Source organism: Homalodisca vitripennis, unplaced genomic scaffold, assembly GCF_021130785.1.
Source record: "Homalodisca vitripennis isolate AUS2020 unplaced genomic scaffold, UT_GWSS_2.1 ScUCBcl_5474;HRSCAF=12204, whole genome shotgun sequence".
Taxonomy (NCBI): Eukaryota; Metazoa; Arthropoda; class Insecta; order Hemiptera; family Cicadellidae; genus Homalodisca; species Homalodisca vitripennis.
In genome coordinates this window covers 1184-23585 of record NW_025781582.1, presented here as the reverse complement: position 1 = coordinate 23585, position 22402 = coordinate 1184, and the positions used below count along the sequence as shown (strand labels likewise).

General features: G+C 32.8%; 2 protein-coding genes across 2 annotated transcripts; one reads left to right on the top strand and one right to left on the bottom strand.

The window, feature by feature from the left end:
* Positions 1–372: 372 nt before the first annotated feature.
* LOC124373397 (39S ribosomal protein L21, mitochondrial-like) lies at positions 373–19145 on the bottom strand. Its single transcript, XM_046831767.1, is given in 6 exon segments — positions 373–513; positions 3088–3244; positions 5061–5135; positions 5137–5225; positions 6785–6919; positions 19085–19145. Coding segments are annotated over 6 exon segments (621 nt in total). The 3' UTR covers positions 373–409.
* A 2523-nt stretch (positions 19146–21668) lies between these two features.
* On the top strand, positions 21669–21923 carry LOC124373400 (DENN domain-containing protein 5B-like; the record flags this gene model as incomplete). The annotated part of the gene is given in 1 exon segment (XM_046831768.1): positions 21669–21923. A coding segment is annotated over 1 exon segment (111 nt), but the record flags the coding sequence as incomplete, so codon positions are not given.
* Positions 21924–22402: the final 479 nt, after the last annotated feature.

Genomic DNA, 22402 nt, shown 5'->3' with positions numbered 1-22402 from the left:
TTATTGCATTTTCAAACAGAATGGAAAACAGCAAAATGTATTCTCTTAACTTCATATCAACATAAACCTTATTAAAACATTTATGTGCTTGTGTACTAGATATAGGATTAAAACAAAATTTAATTGGTTATGATTAACTTATTTGGTTATATCACTGAGAGAAAATTTCTTTTATCAATAAAAGACAAATTTCCTAGTTTAAAAAATAATCTTCGGTGTTTGTTGGTAGAAAGTCTCAAATTCCACTGTCTATGTAAGAAGTAATAAAGGAAAAGTAGCTCAATTCAACCAAACATTGCTTTTTTATGTTAATTGTAATACTAAAAAATGAATTTGTGAAAATACAGGAATACACACTAATAAAAATAAATATGTGATAAGCTAATTTATTTACATACAATTACAAAGACTAGTAAAACACTTGATTCAGGCCTTCAACATCTTTTCTCTCGTTGACTCTCCCAACAACCTTCACTTCATTGATGCGAATCATAGTCAGTGGGCTTCTTATGACTGCAACAAACAAATTCAATCATTTTACACATGACCAATTACACAGGATGTTTATTTAAAAGTCTTCACATGTATAAAATAATAATAGATTTTTTTCTATAGTTTATGACTGGTGTATTCAGTTTTTAAAATATTAGGATGTAAAGAATGAATATATTGAAGCTAAAAAAGTAAGAAAGTCCTTGCTGCCAGACAAAAAAAAGATGGAAGATTATCCTTCGATGGATTAGAGATGGCGCAATATAAAACTAACCCTTACAACTCGTATGTCAGATGTCCTCGGACATCACAATTTTGCCCATCCACTCCTACGTCAGACAGTATCCAACATTGCAATGACATCACTTTTACTTCATTTTCAAGTGGTCTGCAATATTTTCTGATTGGCAATGTAATCCCACGTCATTCAATCGCATGCCAATTTTCCTTAAAAATTATTATGAACGTATGTTACATCATTTTCCACCTAGCAATGTATAAGGAAAATCAGGTCCTTCACGAACGGCCCAACCATTATCCAATCCATTATCATCACCACCATTTTCTGTTAGGCCTAGGCCTACGCCATCATCACTATTACTGTCTGGTAATGTTTGACAGTGATCATTGTCATCACTTTATATATTTTTGTAAATACTAGAATTATTGTCATTCTCTAACTCAGCAATAGCTTTGCCATCAGAAAGAAAATACATATTCGGTAACGACATATTGATTTACTGATGTGAACGCGCCTGAAAATAAGGTAAGGATACTTTATATAACAAGAACCAGACTATGAGAATCATTCTCCAGCTATCGTTAGTAGTTCCTGAAAGTGCTGTGTGATCACAAATACCAACTGAAAACATCGCAGACCAGCTGAAAATGAAGTAAAAAATTATGTCATTACAATGTCGGATGGAACGGCAAAATCACAATGTCAGACGAGTTGTTAGTGAAACATTGTACTACTGCAAAACCTGTTGAAAAATCCCGGTCTTGTCTTTTCTTCAGAATATCATGTGAACAGTTAGACTACATCTGTTAGTATGTCACATGTTAAAAAATGTCATATAATTGTACTCAGTTTGTTTACTAATTTATTTATTCTTTTACCATCTCGTTGCCATCAGGTTACCTATAAGACCAATGTAAAAATGTCCGCTAACATTCAGCGAAATCACATGGAGTGAGATGCACCATCAACAAACCCTGTTGCCTAGAATTGAAGCTTCATGCAAAATTTCTAGTCTATAGGTCAGTTAATTCCTGAGATATGTGGACAAACAAGACAAAAATGAATGTTTCCCAACCTCTTGGTTTGCCTAATATTCAGCCATAAAGTAAGAAACATAGTTTAAATAAATGTTTTAAAATTACCCTTGATGACATACTGATATAAGCCAGTATTGCATTTTGTGCTATCATGCTAGTATTAAACATGCTATCATGTTTGTATTCTTTTTATCTATTTATTACATGACTTTAATTAATAGAAAAGAATTTCTAGTTCAAATAACCAGTTGAAAAATTGCTAATTCAATTTAACGTTTGAAATATTACGACTTCGCTATGGAGAGCCACCTCCAGTCAACAAGAACTTGATTTGGGAACCTATTTAACCCTCTTAGCGCCAAGAGCCTATATATATATATATATATATATATATATATATATATATATATATATATATATATATAGGCTCAACCTGTTAAGTCATGAAACACCAATCGCCTTTATTTAGGCTCAAGCAAAGATGGTGGTGAAACGCCAAGAGCACATATAGGCTTGGACAAGTTCGGACGTTAAGCACCAAGAGCTCTTATTTAGGCTCTCAGCATTTTCATGCAGTACACAGCCATTTATTGACTAATATCAATAAAAGTAGTACTGATTTATGCATTTTATGTAAAATGTACTATAGCAAGTAGCACTGCATAGACATTCATATAATATTCAAACAAAATAAAAAATACACACTAGAATGTTTTATCTAACGACACAGGCGTTTTTATGGTAAAAGTCAGTTTTGTAGTACTTTGTTTACAAACAAATATATAATTCTGTAAATTGTTAGTATTATATAACTAAATTTTCACAAGGTATTTCTCAATTAAATATATTTTATTAATACAGAGGTTTGTTGAGTAAATATTTTTTCATGCATTTATTGAGTTTTTAAAAAAATGGAAAAAGTATCTAACTTTTAAGGTATACAATTTTAACAGATCAACATTTTATAAATTCCAATACATGTATTTGTTCTCCTATTAATAATGAAAAAATGAGATCAAATCATTAGCTTTTTAAATAAAATTTAGTGAAATGAGAATGATTTTTATCTATGGGTGACATAATTGGTAAAACTGATCTGGCGCTACTGCGACACACCCAGCAGCATTGCCAGGACAACCTTCAGCAGTTGTGTGACGCGACCTGCCCAATATGCTTGGCACTAAAAGGGTTAACACTTGTTGGCTCTCTACAGTGAGGCCAAATAACTCCTAGATTTGAATTGTGTTAGAAATGTTTCAACATGGTTTGAACTGGAAACCACGGTAATAATAAAATCTGATTTGTTTATTTACTTACAGTTAATTCTTCTGTACTGTTTCCGCTTGTGAAATCTGAACTTTGTCTTGACGTGGGACAAGTCCTTGTCTATCACAGTGGCAGTGACAGACACCAGCTCCGGTGGTAACACTGGACGACCAATTAGCGTGAAGTCGGAGCCTCCTACCAACATAACCTGCCACCAGAACAATATGAATTCCTAACACTTGAAATAATAAACAACTATATTACATACAACTGCAAGTTTGATTATATTTTCAACATTAACCCTTTTGGTTCTATGATTATATTTTCAACATTAACCCTTTTGGTTCTATGATTGAAAAAACAATACACTTGTTCGAACAGGTTCTGATGTTTAGGACTTCTTGTTTTTTAAAATTCAGATGCAATCTAATTATATGAAAGAATTCAGCATCAACCACCTATACAACACAGTAAAAATACTTTTGTTATTGATGCATGAGTGTTTTAGGCTGTGTGTAAAATTATACGTCCAATGAGCTAATATCCTCTACACATTTTAGTAGTTTGAATAAAACTTTATACAGTAAAAATTAGAATACATATTAAAGCTGCCAACTGTAGGGTGTAGCCTATGAGGATGGTCTGAAAAGTTTCCAACCTCAACGTGAAGTTGGCAGTACTTGTAAATAAAAGCTACTGAATTTTATTGTTCATCTGTTGACAGTTACCACCACAGTTTCAGCCATTTTGGACATGCAGTTTTTATATAACAGTTGTTCAAGTGAGTCGATTTGAGTTTTTTTTTGTGAAAATGGAGAAAATCGAGTATCGGCTATCATTAAATATTTCTTTTTGAAAGGCAATACACCTTCGCAAATCAAAGATGAGTTGAATTCTGTGTATGGAGGCTCTGTACCACAGTGAAATTTTGGGTTGCTGAATTTAAACATAGCCGTAAGAGCTTGGGAGACGATTCACGTTCAGGAGGTCTAAAAACTACAACTACCGCTGTCTGTGTGTTGGGTGCCGCGTTTACATACGTTAGGCCAAAAACGTGTTCAAATGAATATTTCCAACACTATTTTGGCGCAGATTAGGCAAAATAAATCTGAATCTTGGTGTCGATTAATTATTGAAGATGAAACTTGGATACACCATTAAACGCCCGAAACAAAAATATACAGTCCAAACAGTGGACTGCAAAGGGAAAACCCGCTCCAAAAAAGGAAAAAACAGTTTGTCAGCTGAGAAAGTGATAGTGACTGTTTTTTGAGATAGTCATGAAGTAATTTTAATCGATTATCTTCAAAAAGGAAAAACCATTACAGGAGCACACTACGCACCATTGACAAGATGAAGGCAGAACTATGGAAAAATGTCCACATTTGCAGAAAAAAAAAATCCTGTTTCACCAAGACAACGCACCATCTCACACTTTAGCGGTTGCCATGGTGAAAATCCATGAATTACAGTTTGAATTGCTTTACAATCCACCTTACTCACCAGATCTAACCCCAAGCAACTTCTTTTTGTTCCCCCATCTCAAAATTGCGCTCCAAGGACAAAGATTTTCGTAAAATGAAAAGGCAATTACCTTTGTAACAATTACAAAAGGTATTTGCAGAGAAAAATGCAGAGTACTATTTGGGCGAGTTACAAAGAACATCGCTGAGAGAAGTTTGTAGAGTTAGTTACAAGAAGACTATGTTGAAATATATAAAAAAATTTCAGAAATAATGTCATGTACCTTTGTTTAAGTCAGAAACTTTTCAGACCACCCTTCTATGTCACCTGAAACGACTTCAATTGAAAACTTTGAGATTACTCTATGAAATAATTTCTATTTACAGGTCTAATGGTTATGGTCCGTAAAGATTAATTTCAGTAAAGTAACGTCCTTCAGTACAATTACAAATTTGTTTAATATTATAAAGATTGATTAATTACACTGTCTCATAGAGTATACTTAACTGAGAGAACAAAAACCCAATTGTTACATATTCATAAGAATAAGATGCACAAACCTTTTCAAAATTGATTTCGTCACTAATTGTTGGAGGCCAGGGACCATGAATGATGATTATGTCTTCTTGGGTGACTATAAAACTGCTTACCAGCAACATGAATGACAGCAAACAATCGCCCTTCTTCTCCTCGTGCCAACTGATTGTTCACCAAAGCTATTGTTTCTGTAATTACAAAAAGACTATTTTTATTCTAACATTTTTTTATTTATATATGGTGCAGAGCTAACTGTCATAATTCTTCTGGCCATTTGGAATATAAATTATAACATGAGAAGTAGAAAGTGAATAAACTTGTTATTTTACGGCCAAAAATTTCACAGGTGGTAGGTGAAACATAATCTTGTCTATTTAAAGGCATATTCGTAAAAAAAGATACAACATTTTTTTAAGAACAAAGGAAATATCATCATCCAGAGTTGGCTCCATTGAATCATGAAAGAATAAAATCTTATCATGATAACCTCAGATAAAGATTACACAAGATGTTTCACAATTCTTCGTCCGATATTTTAGTATATGGATCCTAAAATAAAAGTAAACCTAAAATGAGCGTTTCTTTCTCAAAAACATTTTTAGTATTCCCTCTGTCTGATCTTTTTACAAAAACCTAACTTTGTAATTATCCAATACATTTCAACCTTTTCAATAATAAAGGCTATAGCAAACAATTCAAGTTGAGCTCACTTTACAAATTACATAGTGTGGTGGCCACTAAAATTTCAAATTTTTCACAATAAAATAATCCAAAAGAAACCATTTTACATAAGCATGTTTTTCAGTAAATTTATCACAGAATAGAGTTATTTTTCTTTCTTGAAATTGGAATATTTATAAGGAAATTGTAACAATAAATAATGTTCAACTAGGGGCACTATATTTTGGATGAATTATAGAATATCCAATAATACAACAATTACAAATAACACTTAATCTGTATTTAATTAATTTTTTAAAGAATTACAGTTCTTATGTCATCATCATATCATCAAATTATGTCATCGGGCAACTAAACTGTTTTTTCCTGCTCAGAGGGCTCTGCGGACATAGCAAATCATCATATATACAACCGGCATTGGATCTAAATTTATTGTTAGGCTACTGAAATATGTGATATACTGAAGAGTGAGCTCAGAGGACATTGCTTGTTCTTACATGCTTGGTTGTTTTTTCTTTATTTGTCCCATTTTGTAAAATATTTAATCGTTGTTGTTTTTTTTTTCTATAAAATGTGCAAAATAACATGTTTTCTCAAATATTTTTGCTTTTTTATTGAACCTCAAAAACCTCTCCACTGGTAATGGCTATGGTTGAAACAAACAGTAAGAATTACTCATGAATTAGAAGCTACATCCAGTATCCAAGTAGGTAGTGAACGTCAACACCACCATTCCAGTCGGGTTTCCAAAACAGAACATCAGCATACTAACAGAATATTATAGAGAAGCCACTGGAATTGTAAAGCGAGAACAAGTTCAAGCAGTAAAATGTAATGGTTAAAGGCGAAGTCCCTCATGCTAGCCTGAATGAGGAGAACATCTACCTTGCAACTGAACTGTCAAGGTCCTACATGAATTAACAATGAAAATGTATTTATTACAGAGCTGATTAAACTTAAAACCGGTTACGGAATAAGTAGATTTACTTTGGTTGGTTTCAAATCTCAATCGTACAGGATGTAAGAAAGATAGGTTAAGTAGGAGCCTCCCATGAACATTTTTCACCTTTAGTATACTCGTTATCCTCTTGTCTTGTGTCCTTAACTTCTTCTTGTTTAAGAGGTATGCCATAATCCTTAACGTTTGTCCTTAAGTGAGCTTTTTGGAGCCAGGAAATGTTTGTTTTCTCAATTATTGGCACTGAAAAATAAAAACAGTTTCATATTAAAAACTATATATAAATTGCATAGATACACAAATTATTTTCCTATCTATAAAATAATCTTAAACACACTGTAAATTAATGTTTTGTAGATGTAGGCTATGTGTTTAGTTTAAATAATTTTTATCCTAAATATTGTTGGCATGCATCTTCTTAGAGTAGAGCTTGTCGTTTGATTAAAAGCTGGCTGTGTTGGAGGGCATCGTTGTTGCAGCCCATAAGAACAATATTATATTCAAAACACATTTTCAACCTTATGTTTATAGTTATAGAATTATAGGAGATGTCTCATCTTAAAGATAAGGTTTATACTCACCCAAAAGTTTCTTAGTTTTACTAATATTTTTAATGGTTATTCAGAACAAATCTCCAACTTATGTACTTCATCATTTAAATATTCCAAAAGTATACACTTTATAAGAAAAACTAAGAAGCGTTTGGAAGCTTATTAGTCGTACCTTTAAAATAAGACATCTCCAATAATGCTACAATAAAACACAAACGTGTTAGAGTGTATGCGTGAGCTGTAGAGAAATGAATTTGACTTTTCCTCCATGAAAACAATATTAAATCTCATGCACTTTTATGTCCTTATTTTTTATTATAACATTATGGGAGACGTCTCAATTTAAACATATGACTAATAAAACTCCAAAATGATTTTTTAGTTAAAAAAATTAAAATTTAAAAATATTGAAAAAACTTAAAAAAAGGTTTTAGATGCATATTAATGATATTTTAAGTAAGATGTCTCTCAAATTGTATTACTACAACTAAGGTTACATAGATGCATGAGGTGTAATATTGTTTCACTTTTGGGGAGGCATAATCAAGCCCATCTACTAGTGGGCTTTAAAGAATGTTACAAAGCTATTGACAGCTACCAGATAATACAAAATCACAATCTAATACAACTCGAATAAACTTGTCAAAGTACAAAGAAAATGTAAGTTTCTTATAGCTTAAAAAAATCATTTATTGTGAAGCTTTGGGGAATAAACAATGTATATAATATATACAGTAACATACCTGGCAGTTTGGAAAAGTCCACAATGGCAGAACCATTTTTGCCACATTGCAAGCTATATTTTAAAAATTCATAAAAATATAGTTTTCATACTACTATTTTTAGAGAAAGTCTGATAATCTTGTAAAATTAATGTTTATTTTTTTTAAGCTTAATATGGATTTATTATTTCCGATATATTTATATATTTTTTATAATTAATATTAAACTAAATACTTCTAGTTCAAAACAAAATAATAATAAGAAATGTTTACAATTAAAGTTTATTATATACAATATATTAATATTAAGTAAAAATGTTGACAATAAATTATAAAAAATCTAGTAATTTCTCTTTAATTGCTACCTAACAAACAAAATCTCAAATGAGACATTTTTGAACTACCAAAATTGTTTTTCATAACAAAAGATTTAAGCAAAAATATTTTCTAATATACCATTATTTATTTATCAAAGATGATAAAATATAAAGAGTTACAAATATAAACACAATTGTATACTTTGAAATGACAGTATTAAAGTATTTTTTTTTATTTAATTAATATTTCCTAATGTGCATTGTCATGATGAACAAGTATGATTTGCTTTAAAATACACATTTACTTATAGATTTGCACATAGATTATTGATTTGAAAAAATGAATATAAAAATATTCATTTTTATACACAGGATAGCAATATAATTCTACAAGCACTTTGTATATTGATAAATTATAACACCAATTTTATTATTGCATTAAGACGTGAAATAACTAGGGGTTAAATATCCATATTTGGAAAAACCCCCTTGTTAAAAAATGTTTTACCATGGACAGAATCAATTTTTTTATTAATTACAATCATATTTTAATTGGATACTACAAAGGCTTATTTATGGTAACAATAAATTTCTTATCTTAAAAGTGCTAGTATGTTAACATCAAATTATTTTACCATATCATTCCTCATATCATTCTATTCAATTTCCAAATTTTTCCGAAGAACATTAACTAAGTATATCTAAAGGACAGTTGAATCCTCAACTCTAAATCTTAATCAGATTTCATACTCATGCAGTGCTTTCTTGTGTATGCCAATCGGGTTTCAGAGGCTTAATTGTGCATGCTTGTTTTTAATAAGCAACTATATGCTCTATAATAATTTATAATTGTATTAAATAATATACGGTAATAACTTTATTCCTATTGTTTCTATTATATACCAAATGTTTCTGATAATATTCAAAGGGGTGAGAGGTCAGCCAATTACTTGTGTAATAAACTAAACACAAATTGTATAAACATAACTTGGTTTCCAAGAAGTACATTAACATACAAACAAGTTATTCTTCATTAATATTTCACACTGCTTTGAAATTAGAACTTCTTCAACTATATTTTTCACTGAACTCACACTTACAAACTACATTGCCATCCTCAACAATTACCTTAAAACCTAGAAGTTAAAGCCCGGCCCTTTAAAGATAGAGGTAGCCTGTTTTTACATCAACTAATTATATTCTTAACATTAGCTTCAATGGAGTCGAACTTAAAAATAATGAGCATTTGCAGCACTTGAGTGTAATTTTAGACCAATCTCTCACATTTAAAGCCCACATTAAAAATCACACCAGTAAAAGTGAGAATGAGATTTAATATACAGCACATTGCCGAATTGTCTTGGAGCCATCCACAAGTTCTGCAAACTTCTAACTTGGCTCTGGTATATCCCACTACCGAACATTGTGCTTATGTGTGGCTGAACAGTGCTCATGTACGAGAGGTTCACATACAGCTTAACACTTCACAAAGACAATAAGTAGCACCCTCATGGAAAACTCCCCTTTCTTGGCTCCCAGTGCTATGTAATATAGCTCCACCTGAGATTCGGCGTAGACGTATTACTCAGAGGGTATATTAAAATTTATCCCACAATTTTCCATTATGTAAGATTTCCTACCTTGCGAGAGTTGAGAAACCCTCCTTTGCACTCAGCTTCCCAGTTGATTGAAAATGAGTTTGTGTCTGAAACCAGCTGGATGACATCCTGGGAAAGCTTTGAAGGTTTTACTTAGTTTCAGACCCAACCAACACAGTCAATGAGATGAACTTTTCTTGGAAAGAGTGGATGTTACTCGAATCGATCTCAGGCAGATGCAACTTGTGGAAATATAAATGGATTATGTCAGAAGACCCGACAAGTAGTTGTAGCAGCTGGACTTAGCTTTGTGATTAAGATAAGATTTTATATAACCTTTAGATACGATGCAAGTACTCTGTCTACTAAAGTAATCACGGTTGGAGAATATGTTCAATGAAACGAGCATTGCTCATAGAAAACTGCAGTTAACTCAGTAAAATCTGGGGAAATTAAAAAAAGAAACAAAAATAACATTTTTAAAAATCGTAAAAACATAAGAAAAAGTTACATCAAACAATCTACCATTTGTGTGCCAGATTAACAAGAACCAGAAGAATTGCAGATGCTGTAGATGCATTTTGGATGCTTTAAATACTGTCTAGACTCTGTATGCATTAGCCAGTCAGTGTTTCGATTGACTAGTAAAACTGAGCACTTGTTCACTAGTCTACACTGTCACAGTCTACCCAACTTTACTGACTGTAACAACATGAGACAGCGGAACCAGGTATCAATTCCTGTTAGGACTGCGCGTTTTCTGTTATATTTATAATACGTGCATACGTATAGCCAATTACAAATAGTAGATAGGAGCTGAGTGGTCTCCTTCTCACGGACATCACTTCCTTTTGGGAGGCATAAAACATGAACCAATCATCATAATGATGTGTAATTTTCACAGTAAGTGAAATGAAGTCTGTTCTTTTTAATAATGTAATGTGTTTAGGTCTGAGTGAGAAAATCCCTATTCTTTAGCTACCTGTTTCAAATATGGAGTGTCTGCAGGTAAGGACACTACTTTAACAAGCTATGGCAACAGCGGCAAACCATCTTGAAATCTGCCATTTTTAGATTCAGGTAGAACTTTTTCAACAGGAACTAGGTTCATGCAAATTATTTTTAACTACCTATTAAAAGGAATGTAGATGTGCAATTTGTTTTAAAGACTTCTTCATTTGTTTTAGGAGTTATAAACTTCGAAACTCTAACTGGCGGACTTTAAACAGGGTAAAAATAGCCTAAAAAGCACTTTATTTCATTAAATTAAATTGAAGTTGATAACCCAATCATAGCTCAAAATTATCAAAACATGTATTGTATTATATTTTCACACAAAGCTACATTCAATGTTTTATTCCCCTTAAAAAACAAACTTGAACAAAATAGTTAACATGGGATAAGTATAAAAGCAACTGCACCCCCTCACTCTGTCATCATTATTTTCTGATCTTCATAATGAAGTTGGAGAGAGCATTAAAAATATATCACAAAAATGTTTTACTGTTTTTACATTTTTGTAGAAGTTGGACGACTTTTAAAAATGGGGGCTTGAGAGGGTTGGTTGCCAGGGGGTAATTATGTATTTTACACTTAATTGGAAAGAGCACAAGAACAAACTGTCTGCAAATTTTCATTGTTCAGAGGAAAATCCTAATGAGCCCTAGGCTACGTTTTAAACTGAACGGCCTCGTTGAAGACCTGTCCTAAAAATACATGTATTTCTTATGGTTTACCTTGGCCTCCAAATCTTGAAGCTACTTGAATTACTGATCCATCTAAACAATGATCTTCTGGCAATATTTAATACTGGTCTTACATGTAAACAGCGGATAAAACAAGATGCCATCGTACCAGCAATCAACACAAACAAACAAACAAAATCCACATAACCTAAAATTCAAATCGACCTAGCGCTAGCCTACTCCTTTTTTTTTTTTTTTTTTTTTTTTTTTTATTTTTTTTTTTTTTTTTATCTCTTTTAAAGCCTCAGCTTTCAAGCTATGCTGGCTTCGATGTACACTGATTTATTTCACTGGTATTTATTTTTGCAAAGTACTCTAATTTATTATTACACTGGTATTTTGCAAAGTAACTCTATCATTCATGTCTTTGCCTGATTGGACCTCCCCGGGATTCGAACCCGTGATCTCTCAGTTAGAGAGCCGAGACTATAACCATTAGTCTGCGGAGGAGGACAAAGCCTACTCCTTACTCCAATCGGCAAAGTTGAAAAAAGTGTGCATGTGTGCGCGTTTTTTTTTATTTGCATGCTTTAGTTATTTACTATGCTGTTTCATTGTTCTCTATTTTTTTAGTACTTTGTTCTTATAATTTAATTATTTAACTGTTTACAGAGGGATAAGATAATTTATTATAATTATATTATAAATTGCCTTAAACACACTCACTGGCACACTTCATTCACATTAGACTGCTTCAATTAATTACTTTTTTCTGAACAATTAAAATTTAAAGAAGTCTAATGTGTGTTTGTGTGAGTTAGTGATAAATAAGGATGTAAAATTTAAAACACAATATACTTATAACATTAACCAGAATGGAAGTACAATATGTGGCAGTGAGTCTGTCAAGGGTCTAATATGTATTTTCCAAAATATTAAGCGAAATTGTAGCTAATATGGTATTAAACAGTGTTTGTTATTAAAATAAAAACTAACGTTTTCTGAAACATTTCTTGGATAATTCGATTCCAAAAAAATTTAGTATTTAAAAAAGTGATTTAAGTGTATACTGAGTAAAATTGAAATTGGTTTTTATTTGGTTTAGAATAGGTTGAACTATGTTCTTTTCAGAGGAAACATTTAATTCAATGGGTGTTACAATTTCTTAAATTTATATCAGAGATAGATTTTGGCCATTTGAGATAATTTAATAGAGAGTCTAGGGTGAGATTCTGATTTTAAATTAAATAAATATTTTGGAGTATTCCTGTGTTGGCAGTAAAGTTAATGGTCCTGATCGATTTTGTAATGTTTCATTTGCAAAATTCCACGTAATTTCATACGAATGTAGACACAAATATGGTACTAAAGGAGTCAGCCAGCGTCAACCGTGGCTAGCGCTTGCTCATAAGCAAGGTACTGTTACGAGCTCCTCACGTGTGAGATTTAATGGGGTGATCAACCGAGGCGGAGAGAAAAGAGTGGGGACAGAGCCGAGCAGTACCGATAAAATCCCGAAAATTTCCTGACAAACTCTGTACATGCGGCTAATAGCGACCTCAGTTCGGAACGGTTCTGATTTCTATTATCTTACGAATTAATGAGTCGTTTTATATCCGAACATATCTGCAAAACATAGAAATTATATCGAATTAATTATATTAATATAGAACTTTCTTTATAACTCCAAAGACACTTTACACGAACATATCTGCAAAACATAGAAATTATATCGAATTAATTATATTAATATTGAACTTTCTTTATAACTCCAAAGACACTTTACAAAATGTGAGATGGTGCACAACGAATAAAATATCATAATCTTTTTGTGTTATTGGAATATATTCAAATTAATAGGGCAAAAGCAACATATTATAATGTGGAGTCCTTAATTGGTAGTAAATAAATTAATAATTACACTACAAAATCTGTAATAAGAGTTATGTAATAGCTGTAATAAACTAAGGGTAATTAAAAAAGAAACTTGCGAGTAAATATTCAACCAAAAACATAATAATAGAAATATGACAAAACCAATGACAACTACCTGACTTAAATACCTAACATAGCACGTGACATCATTAATAAATACAAAATTTTGCTAATTATATTATATTACTGTAACTGACAAATTCAGTTTAAGATCATATATGAGTAATATTTTTGGTTTACAATTTTAAACATTTATATTTATGTAAGAAATATTACACTTATATTACAGAAATTTTATGTAATACGGATGATGAAAATAATTTAGTCCTACTGATCTCTAATGCTACGAATATAAAGATTTATGATACAATTTACAATTACAATTACACAAATTTATATAATTTATTGAAGTCTTACATTGTTACTTAGAAGCATAGGCGTAATTTGGGGGTGGCAAGGGGTGGCAGTTGCCACCCCAGAATTGTGGAGCCCGGTATTTTGCCACCACTCCAGAATTTTGAAGTAAATGTCTAAATAATTTACATATAAACTTACTTAAAACTGGAAAATACAAGTTCTACCAATAGGGAACCTTTTAACTTTATCAATTCTCCATTAATTTTGCTTAGTTTAGCACAGAAAGATAGCACGTCTTTTAAAAACTTGTAAATCATAAACTTAAAATGAAATATTGGTGTAGTAGAATTTACGAAATGAAATAAGGAACATTAAATGCGTGAAGAGCGAGAATGAGCAATGTAGGCTGCTTCTCGTCTGCCGTCTGGAAACGGCAACTCTGTAATACACAGTTGGCGAGGGAGATTTTGGCAACAGGGCACCTGTTGTAGTATATTGTCTTTACAGCTAGAAGCAGACAACGTCTGTCGTGTCGCCTGCCTACTTTAACCTTACTCCTCAGTAGATGTATTCGATTAGTGCAGTTGCAGTACGATTGTGAATTACATTTCAAGTGAACCGTTCGTATGATTGCATGGACTAAGAGATGGTAAGTTTAGTTCAGTTTATTTCTTATTTCGTAGGTTAAACTTAGGTGTTGGTCAGTTTCTGGAGTTTCCCCATCTTTGTTTACATCCAACTAGGCCTAATGCTGAAAAATAGAAAATCTTTTTACTGACTAGATTTCAATAAATGGCCCCCAAAAAACATAACCTCAACTTCTAACTTTATTAGTTCTGCCAGTTAGTTCTGCATTGTTACGGTTATGGTTTTAGTTGTTTAAACATTTTATAGGTGTAATTGGTTGGTATAGGAGAAGTTTTTGCATTAGGGAAGTAGCTTGTTTTATAGTACGGTATGGAATACTAGGTTTATTTTTGTTTGTTTGGCCACCTAAATGCTTTTACCGATGTCATATAACCTCACATTTAACGCAACACTACTTTAACCTATATATGTAAAAATAACAACGATACCATCCAATCACCTGAAATTAAGTAATTTCAGCTTATACCTCTAATTAGGTTATGTTACTGTCCATTTTAATAACTCCCGCCTTTCCTGTGTTTGACAGCTGTTTTTGCAATGCCGTGGCTGTCAGGCTGCAGACGTTTGTGTCGAAGAGCCAATGACTAAAAAGGTCATACAAAATAATTAGTAAACATCCAGATCTTTTATGGTCTTGCAATTATTTAAAATTACATTGTTTTACAATCAACTCGTAGAGTAAGGCACTAAATGAACTTTATCTTTAGGCAAAAAAAGATTATGTGTAATAAAAATACCAGATTAATAGCAAATTTTAAACTATTTCGAAACTGGTAATGTAGGCAGACTTGGGTTTTCCGTGTACGCCTACAGCTTCTTAAGTACAGTTTACAGTATGCAAATAAAAAGTATGACTGTTTTACTCATTGGGCTGTTAGGCTGTGTTTATTCCGATACAAATTTTACACAAAATTTCCCAAAATTACAAAACAAAACTTTGGTAGATAAATCAAAATAAAAGTAAAAATGAAGAATAATGGTTTTTCTTAAAAACACCGTTTTTGAGATATCTACCATTTTGTTTTATTAAATTTTTATTTATATCTCGAGAAATGTTTTGACCGATTAGTAACTCAAACTTGGCATGGTTTTTATCTAATACAATATCCATATTCAGAAGAATTACCAATTTAATTCAATCATTAGTTTCAAAATGATTGCCATTTAAAATTTCTTAACCTAAATTGTATGAAAACCATAAACTTGAAGTCAAATGTCCAGGGCATCTTTTTTGTTGCCACTTTCAATCCCCTATCAAATGGTACGATGTCAAAACAAAGAGATGAGAAATAGTGTCACACACAATAGCGCCCAAAATCAAAAAAATTGTGCAAAGCCTATGCATGTTATAATTAGACTTGTATTAATTTTAGGTTTTAGGACTCTGTGTTCTAGTAGCATTTTGCCATTATTTAAATGTTCTTTTGCTATTCTTAATGGGGTTTTTTCAGGCTCAGAAGAACAAAAAAGGGCAGAGTTTCGTTGCTGTCCTACTTTAGCTCAGGCCCAGCAAACAAAAAGAAACGGTTAGAAGATGAACTACCAGAAGGAGTTGTTTTGGAACATGAACCAGAACCGGCTGTAGTAGACGTTTTAGATTCGTCATCGGCTCAGTTAACAACCACAACTACAAATGAAGATACCACAACTACTCCTACAGATGAAGTGCAGAGTCCTAGCTGTTCCTCTAGTTCATCTGACCAATTGACAATCACTGTAATTAATAAACGTGATCCTGCTCATGGCCCAGGTTTGGCTAAGGCGTTTTTTAGGGAAGGCTCATTCCAACCACGAGAATTAAATTTCCCTAAAACGGATGGTAGGAAATTTAGGCCAGAGTGGTATAAACTGTATCCTTGGCTGGAATACAGTCCTCTAACTGACAAAGCGTTCTGTTTTGCCTGCCGTTCGTTTTACAGCCCAAGAAGAAAAAAATGCAGAAAATGTATTTACACTCAGTGGGTTTTCCAAATGGAAGAAAGCTGTAAAAGTATTTGAGAATCATGAAAAGAGTAACTCGCATCGAAGTAGTAACACTAAACTCAGTTCTTTAAGAGAAGCCGACAAAAGTGGCACTGTTATTGAAAAAGTAAATCAAAAGTATTCAGAAGAAGTACAAGAAAACAGATTGTACTTAGAGGCTTTGTGTGAATCCCTGATATTTTGTGGGAGACAATCTATTGCTCTAAGAGGTCCATGACGAATCTACAGATTCAAAAAACAGAGGAAACTTTTTGGAGCTGATGAGGCTTCGTTCCAAAGATAATAGTTTAGTAAAACAAATTCTTTGTAGAGCATCGCAAAAATTTTCAATATACTTCAGCGACTTTCCAGAATGAGCTTCTGTCCATAATTGGGGAACAAATTAAGTTGCACATTGCCAAAGAAGTTAAAGATGCAAATGTTTTTGCCATTATAGCTGATGAGACCCAAGACATAGCAAAAGCACGAGCAAGTAGCTATTGTCTTGAGACATGTTTAATGATAAACTAGAAGTTCATGAGTCGTTTGTGGGGTTTTACCGTGCTAGAAGAACTGATGGCGATACACTGGCAAATGTACTTAAGGACGTTTTGATTTCACTGGACTTGAATATTAAACATCTGCGTGCTCAGTGCTATGATGGGGCTTCGAACATGAGGGGTCCCTACAAAGGAGTGGCAGCTAGAATTATACAAGAAGCCCCCATGGCAATGTACATTCACTGCAATGCACATATATTGAACTTGTGCATTGTAAGCTGTTGCACAAGCGTGAATTCAATAAGAAACACCTTCTTTGTGCTTCAAAGTCTTTACAACTTCATTGAGAAATCAACTAAAAGACATGCTGTTTTTGAAAACATTCAAAAAAGTGCAAAAAGCTTTAGTGGTGGAACAGCAACATTGAAGTCTTTGAGTGATACCAGATGGGCTTGCCGTGTCGAAGCAGTGCGTTCTTTGTTAGATAATTTTGATGCCACTCTTACGACACTACGAGAGATTTCTGAAACAGACCCTGACAGTGGTGGACAAGCCAATGCTTTGTTGAAAAATATGGAGGACTTCAACTTTGTATTTGACCTTCTATTACTCAGGAGAGTTCTAACACAATGTGACATACTGTCAAAGACCCTTCAGTCAAGCAGTGGTGACCTATTGAAGTTGTGAAATCTGTAAAAAACAGCACACTTGAAGTTTTGCAATCCTTCAGAACAGATGAGTTTTTCACCAAGTTGTTTCAATCACTGCACAGAAATTGCTGACACGTGCGGGTTTAGAGCTGCCGAGTTGCCAAGAAAGGGCAAAATTCCCTCAAAAATCGGGGGTGGGAGTAAAGCTCCATTTGAATCTGTACAACAGTACTACAAAGTTTCAATCCTCTGGCCAGTTATTGATATCCTAAGCGAGGAGATAGAGGCCAGGCTTCCAGAAAAACAACCTAGATGTACTTAACCACTTAAGCAAAGTTCTAGGTGGAAGTGATATAGACACAGCCAGTGTACAGTAATGTGTGTAAATACTATAGTTTAGACTATGACATTCTTCTGTCTGAACTAAACTGTTTTAACAGAACCGGAGGAATCAAGAAGCTAAAAGTATCCAAGAAAGAGCTGACGTTTTTGTACAAACATCTTTGAAAAGTGTGTTCCCTATGCTTTTTGAACTTTTTCGTTTGTACTATACAATTCCAATGAACTCGGCATCGTGTGAGAGATCCTTTTCATGCTTACGGCGGTTAAAGACATATACTAGAAACTCTATTGGCCAGGTAGAGGTTGTCTTCGTTAGCCCTTTTGGCTATTGAAAGGAGTGTAGAAATAGACATTTCAAAAGTAATTGAATGACTTCAATTCAAGCCAGAAGAGAAGGCTTCATTTTGTTTAAAACTAACTTGTGGATGCAGTCTGGTTTACATAGAATAAAGTGAAATTTGTTTGATCATGTTTACTTGATTTTTCCTTTTATAAAAAACAAACGGGCTGGGCACACATAAATTCAAAATTGGGCACACTTTTGAGTTGTGTGTGAACAATAATTACCTCACTTGTGGACCTTGTGGTTTAGTTAATAACTCAATTCATTAAAAATTATTGTTTTAGGCTAAGTTGTTAGCAGTAAAATTTTTGTAAAAATAGCTACGCTGAAAAAGCTTAAAATACTAACAAATTTAAAGCCAGTTTCTTACAATTTTCCGGGGGAGGGCCCCGGACCCCCCCTCCACCTGGGGGGTATTCCATACCCCCCAGTAGATCTTGCCACCCCAGTTAAAAAGCGAAATGAACGCCCATGCTTAGAAGGCTTAATTAAGTCCAGGCAAATTTCTAATTTTTCCTAGATTAACAAATTTAGAAGTAAGTAAAAAGAATACGAGTAAAGAAACTCTAAAACAATTGTGGTTAGAAAAAATTTCACTGTCACATTTAGGTTATTCTTTGTTTAAAGGTTATTTTTGACGATGGAAGGATTGTGAAGGAAACAGGATTTTTCCGGACATTTGCCATCGTTTCAGTGAAACAATGAAAACAGTAACACTACGTTATTCATCTTAGTGTTATGTTTATGTTTGAGTAATTCTGATGGGATCCGCGAAAACTGTAGACACGAGCTCCTCACACGGGGCTATCTGTAAGTTGGCAGGAGGAGGCCAACCCTCCATCCCCACCTTCTTTCTCATACGTCCGCCTCGGTTGTATCACCCAATTAACATCTCACACGTGAGGGAGGAAGCTCGTAGGAACCATGTTTCCTCTTTCAATCCCAGTGATAGAGCACATAGTACAGTCAGGTGCACCCAAACAAAACAGTTTCTTTTGTTTTTAATTTTTGTTTTGAAGTGAAAACTTCTTTAGGCGCGTTGAGCGTTTTGGTAGAGGGTAAAATCCTCGGTTCGCGTCACCGACATGCTAATGATACTAACCTGCATGAAAAAGTCAGTCTCGCTGTGTTTTTTAACCGTAGACTTGGCCGCGGACTACTAACCTGCATGAAAAAGTCAGTCTCGCTGTGTTAAAACTGTCCCGGCGGAGTATGAAAACAGACTGCGAAAATCAGTGACCTTTACGGCTTCCTCTCGCGATTTAAAAGTGAAGCCAATGTCGTACAATTCTGTAAGATGCGTCAAATTAAAGCTCTTAATATTGGCAATCTATTGGTTACATTTTTAAATATTAAAAAATTTCGAATTAATTTTGATTATTGTTTACATTTTACATAGCGTTTACAATGACAAGAAAAAAGTAGTAAGCGAGGATTTTTTTTATTTTTTGGTCAGACAAAATTTGTCAGCGAGAAAGTTGTGTAAAAATAGATGAATATTTTTTTTGTAATTTATCATTTTTTAATTGGAAGTTTAGTTTAGCCTGTAGTAGCGTATGAAAGTGATGAGTGAACGTTTCTGCCGGAACTGTAGTTGGCGCATTGGCTCACTGATACCGTATTAACTCAATAAATTAGTTTATTGTGCAATAAAAATACCTTTACGAAAGAACCAAGTTAATTTAACTAATTTATTAGTTTTTAAAATATTGTGGGTTTAATTGTTATTGCAATTATATACTTTATTCCGTAGGCAATAACTGTATTATTTACAACGGTGTTCAACTCACTGTTGTTCACTCGTTGTTTACTCACTTGTATTCTATGTTTAACTAACTATTAATATTGAGCAATTACAACAAGTATAATGATTGCATTGAACTTTTTTTCATTAAAATAATATTCTTTATACTTACAGTACTTTTTTATTAAGATATTGTAAAGATAATTTGTAATACTAATTATTTTTTTCAACCACTTTGTATTTATATTTTGTTCATGATTTGTTTAACCCATCATAATATGTAACTAATAAATAAAACATAAAAAATTTCATAAAATTTTTGCATAACGTTTTAATTACTCTCAACTTAATAGTTCCGTTTTCACTTCTATCGGCAGTCCCACGACTGCTGCTGTTTTTTTTTTTTTTTTTTTTTTATTCACTTATAATTTACAGGCCACCTACTTTTATAAGAGGTAGAAACATGCGAGCAGTTTCGGTGACAGGACGGGTAGATATAATAAACAAAGGCATCGGCTTGTTTACTATATTTTACTAAATTGGTTACACCCGCAAGAGGGGTGTTGATGGAAGAATGGGGAACGGCGCTGCTGTCACAAAAACACCCCACTTCGCGGTTCGCGATGGCTGGCTCCATCACCACTATAAGTGGGGCCAGCATAAAACCCATACATCGGCCCCAGTACTATAAGCTTTAATTATATTCGATATACAATGTTTAACTAATATAATCAAAGATAAGATACAGTTGTTTCTTTGTTAGTGAAGCGTATCATTCTTTTGAGTAAATGTACAATTTCTGGTTTTTTCCTTGACCAGATTAAATTATTGTCAATGGTAATACTCAGAAGCTTTATAAGATAGTTTCCACTGAGGCGATATTTAATAATTAAGTTTCAAGTGGCTTGTTGGTAGGATCGTTATTTATTTTTGTGGTTTACACTTGAAGATATTCATTTTTACTTATATGATAATGCGCCAATTTGTTTACTTGCAGGTTGTAGTAAGATTTGTTCGATATTTTGTAGCGTTTATTCTTTTGAATTTATATGAGAATTGTGCTACTTAAATAAACGTATGATAATAATACAATTTTACTGTTTCATATATGTTCGTTCGTTCAGCGATTGAGGCTAGAAATATTTAAACCTGGACGTTGGTCTATATGAGTGGGTTTGTCGTGATGAACTAATACTCCATTAAGTGATGTGATTTACTAGTAACTATAAAGTTTGGTGCCGCTATAGCCCACTTACTTATAAATTTGTATCATATTGAACAGAAAACAATATCATGTTTCCTCTGAATCGAAATCGTAATACTTTTTATTTATACATCCTCTAGGATTTAATTAATTATTACTAATATTCAGGCCGATAATTCAAAATAATCTGGTTAGGATTAATATGAATGATACAACAATAAAATTTATGATTATGATGTTAACACATCGGTGGTATTTTCATTCTCGATTCTAGTATGTAATATTTTTTTAAGCATAGTTAATTATATTACATGTTATTTTGTTATAGTGTGAATTTAATAATGATACCTATGGGCTTGATAACTATTGATCGAGCAGTGGTATTAGCAACACATGTTTTACGCTTTCATTTAATTAAACGTAACAGCTGTTAGGCAAGTTCGTCTTGCAGTGCTTGCTTGTTGTTTTACTGAGTTCTACGCTTTTCTGTAGTAGTTTTGCATTGTTTTGTGGGGTGAAATGGCTGACCCTTGATGTTTACCCTTGTTATATTTAGATTAAAGATTTAATACTTAGTGATGGAAACTAATAAAGTGTCCTCAAGTTCTTCTAAGAACAGATTTGCAGATTACTTCGTAATATGTGGTTTGGATTTAAATTCAGGACTAGAGCCAGACACAGTCGCAGGTAAACATCAATAATTCTCTTAACACTAGGGTCTTGTTGACACTTATGAGTACAAGTTCTTTTCAATGAAAAATTCCGTTTAGTATAATTTTGCTTTTTTACAGTAACTAACTTTGATAGGGTATCAAGTTTGAGTTAACTTTGGTAATTAACATAACTTAGAAGTGAAATGTATGTCTACTAGGCTATTGATTGAAAATTATATAATGAAATATAAATGTAAACACATTGTTTAATGAAAAAGCAATAAATATGATAAAGACATAGCCCCTTTTCCCAGCTGATATAAATTGAGAATTTACTTTACTCTTAATATCAGCATGATTTTTTTAGTTTCTGGAATCATGGGATAATTAACCCTAGAACTGGCGGTCATTTCATCCTGTAGTGTCGGGCTGTTTTGGAGCTTCGCGCAAGGTTTTTTTAAAAAAATTATTAAAAATATAAAATAAAAGCAATATAAATAAGAGTATATATTTTT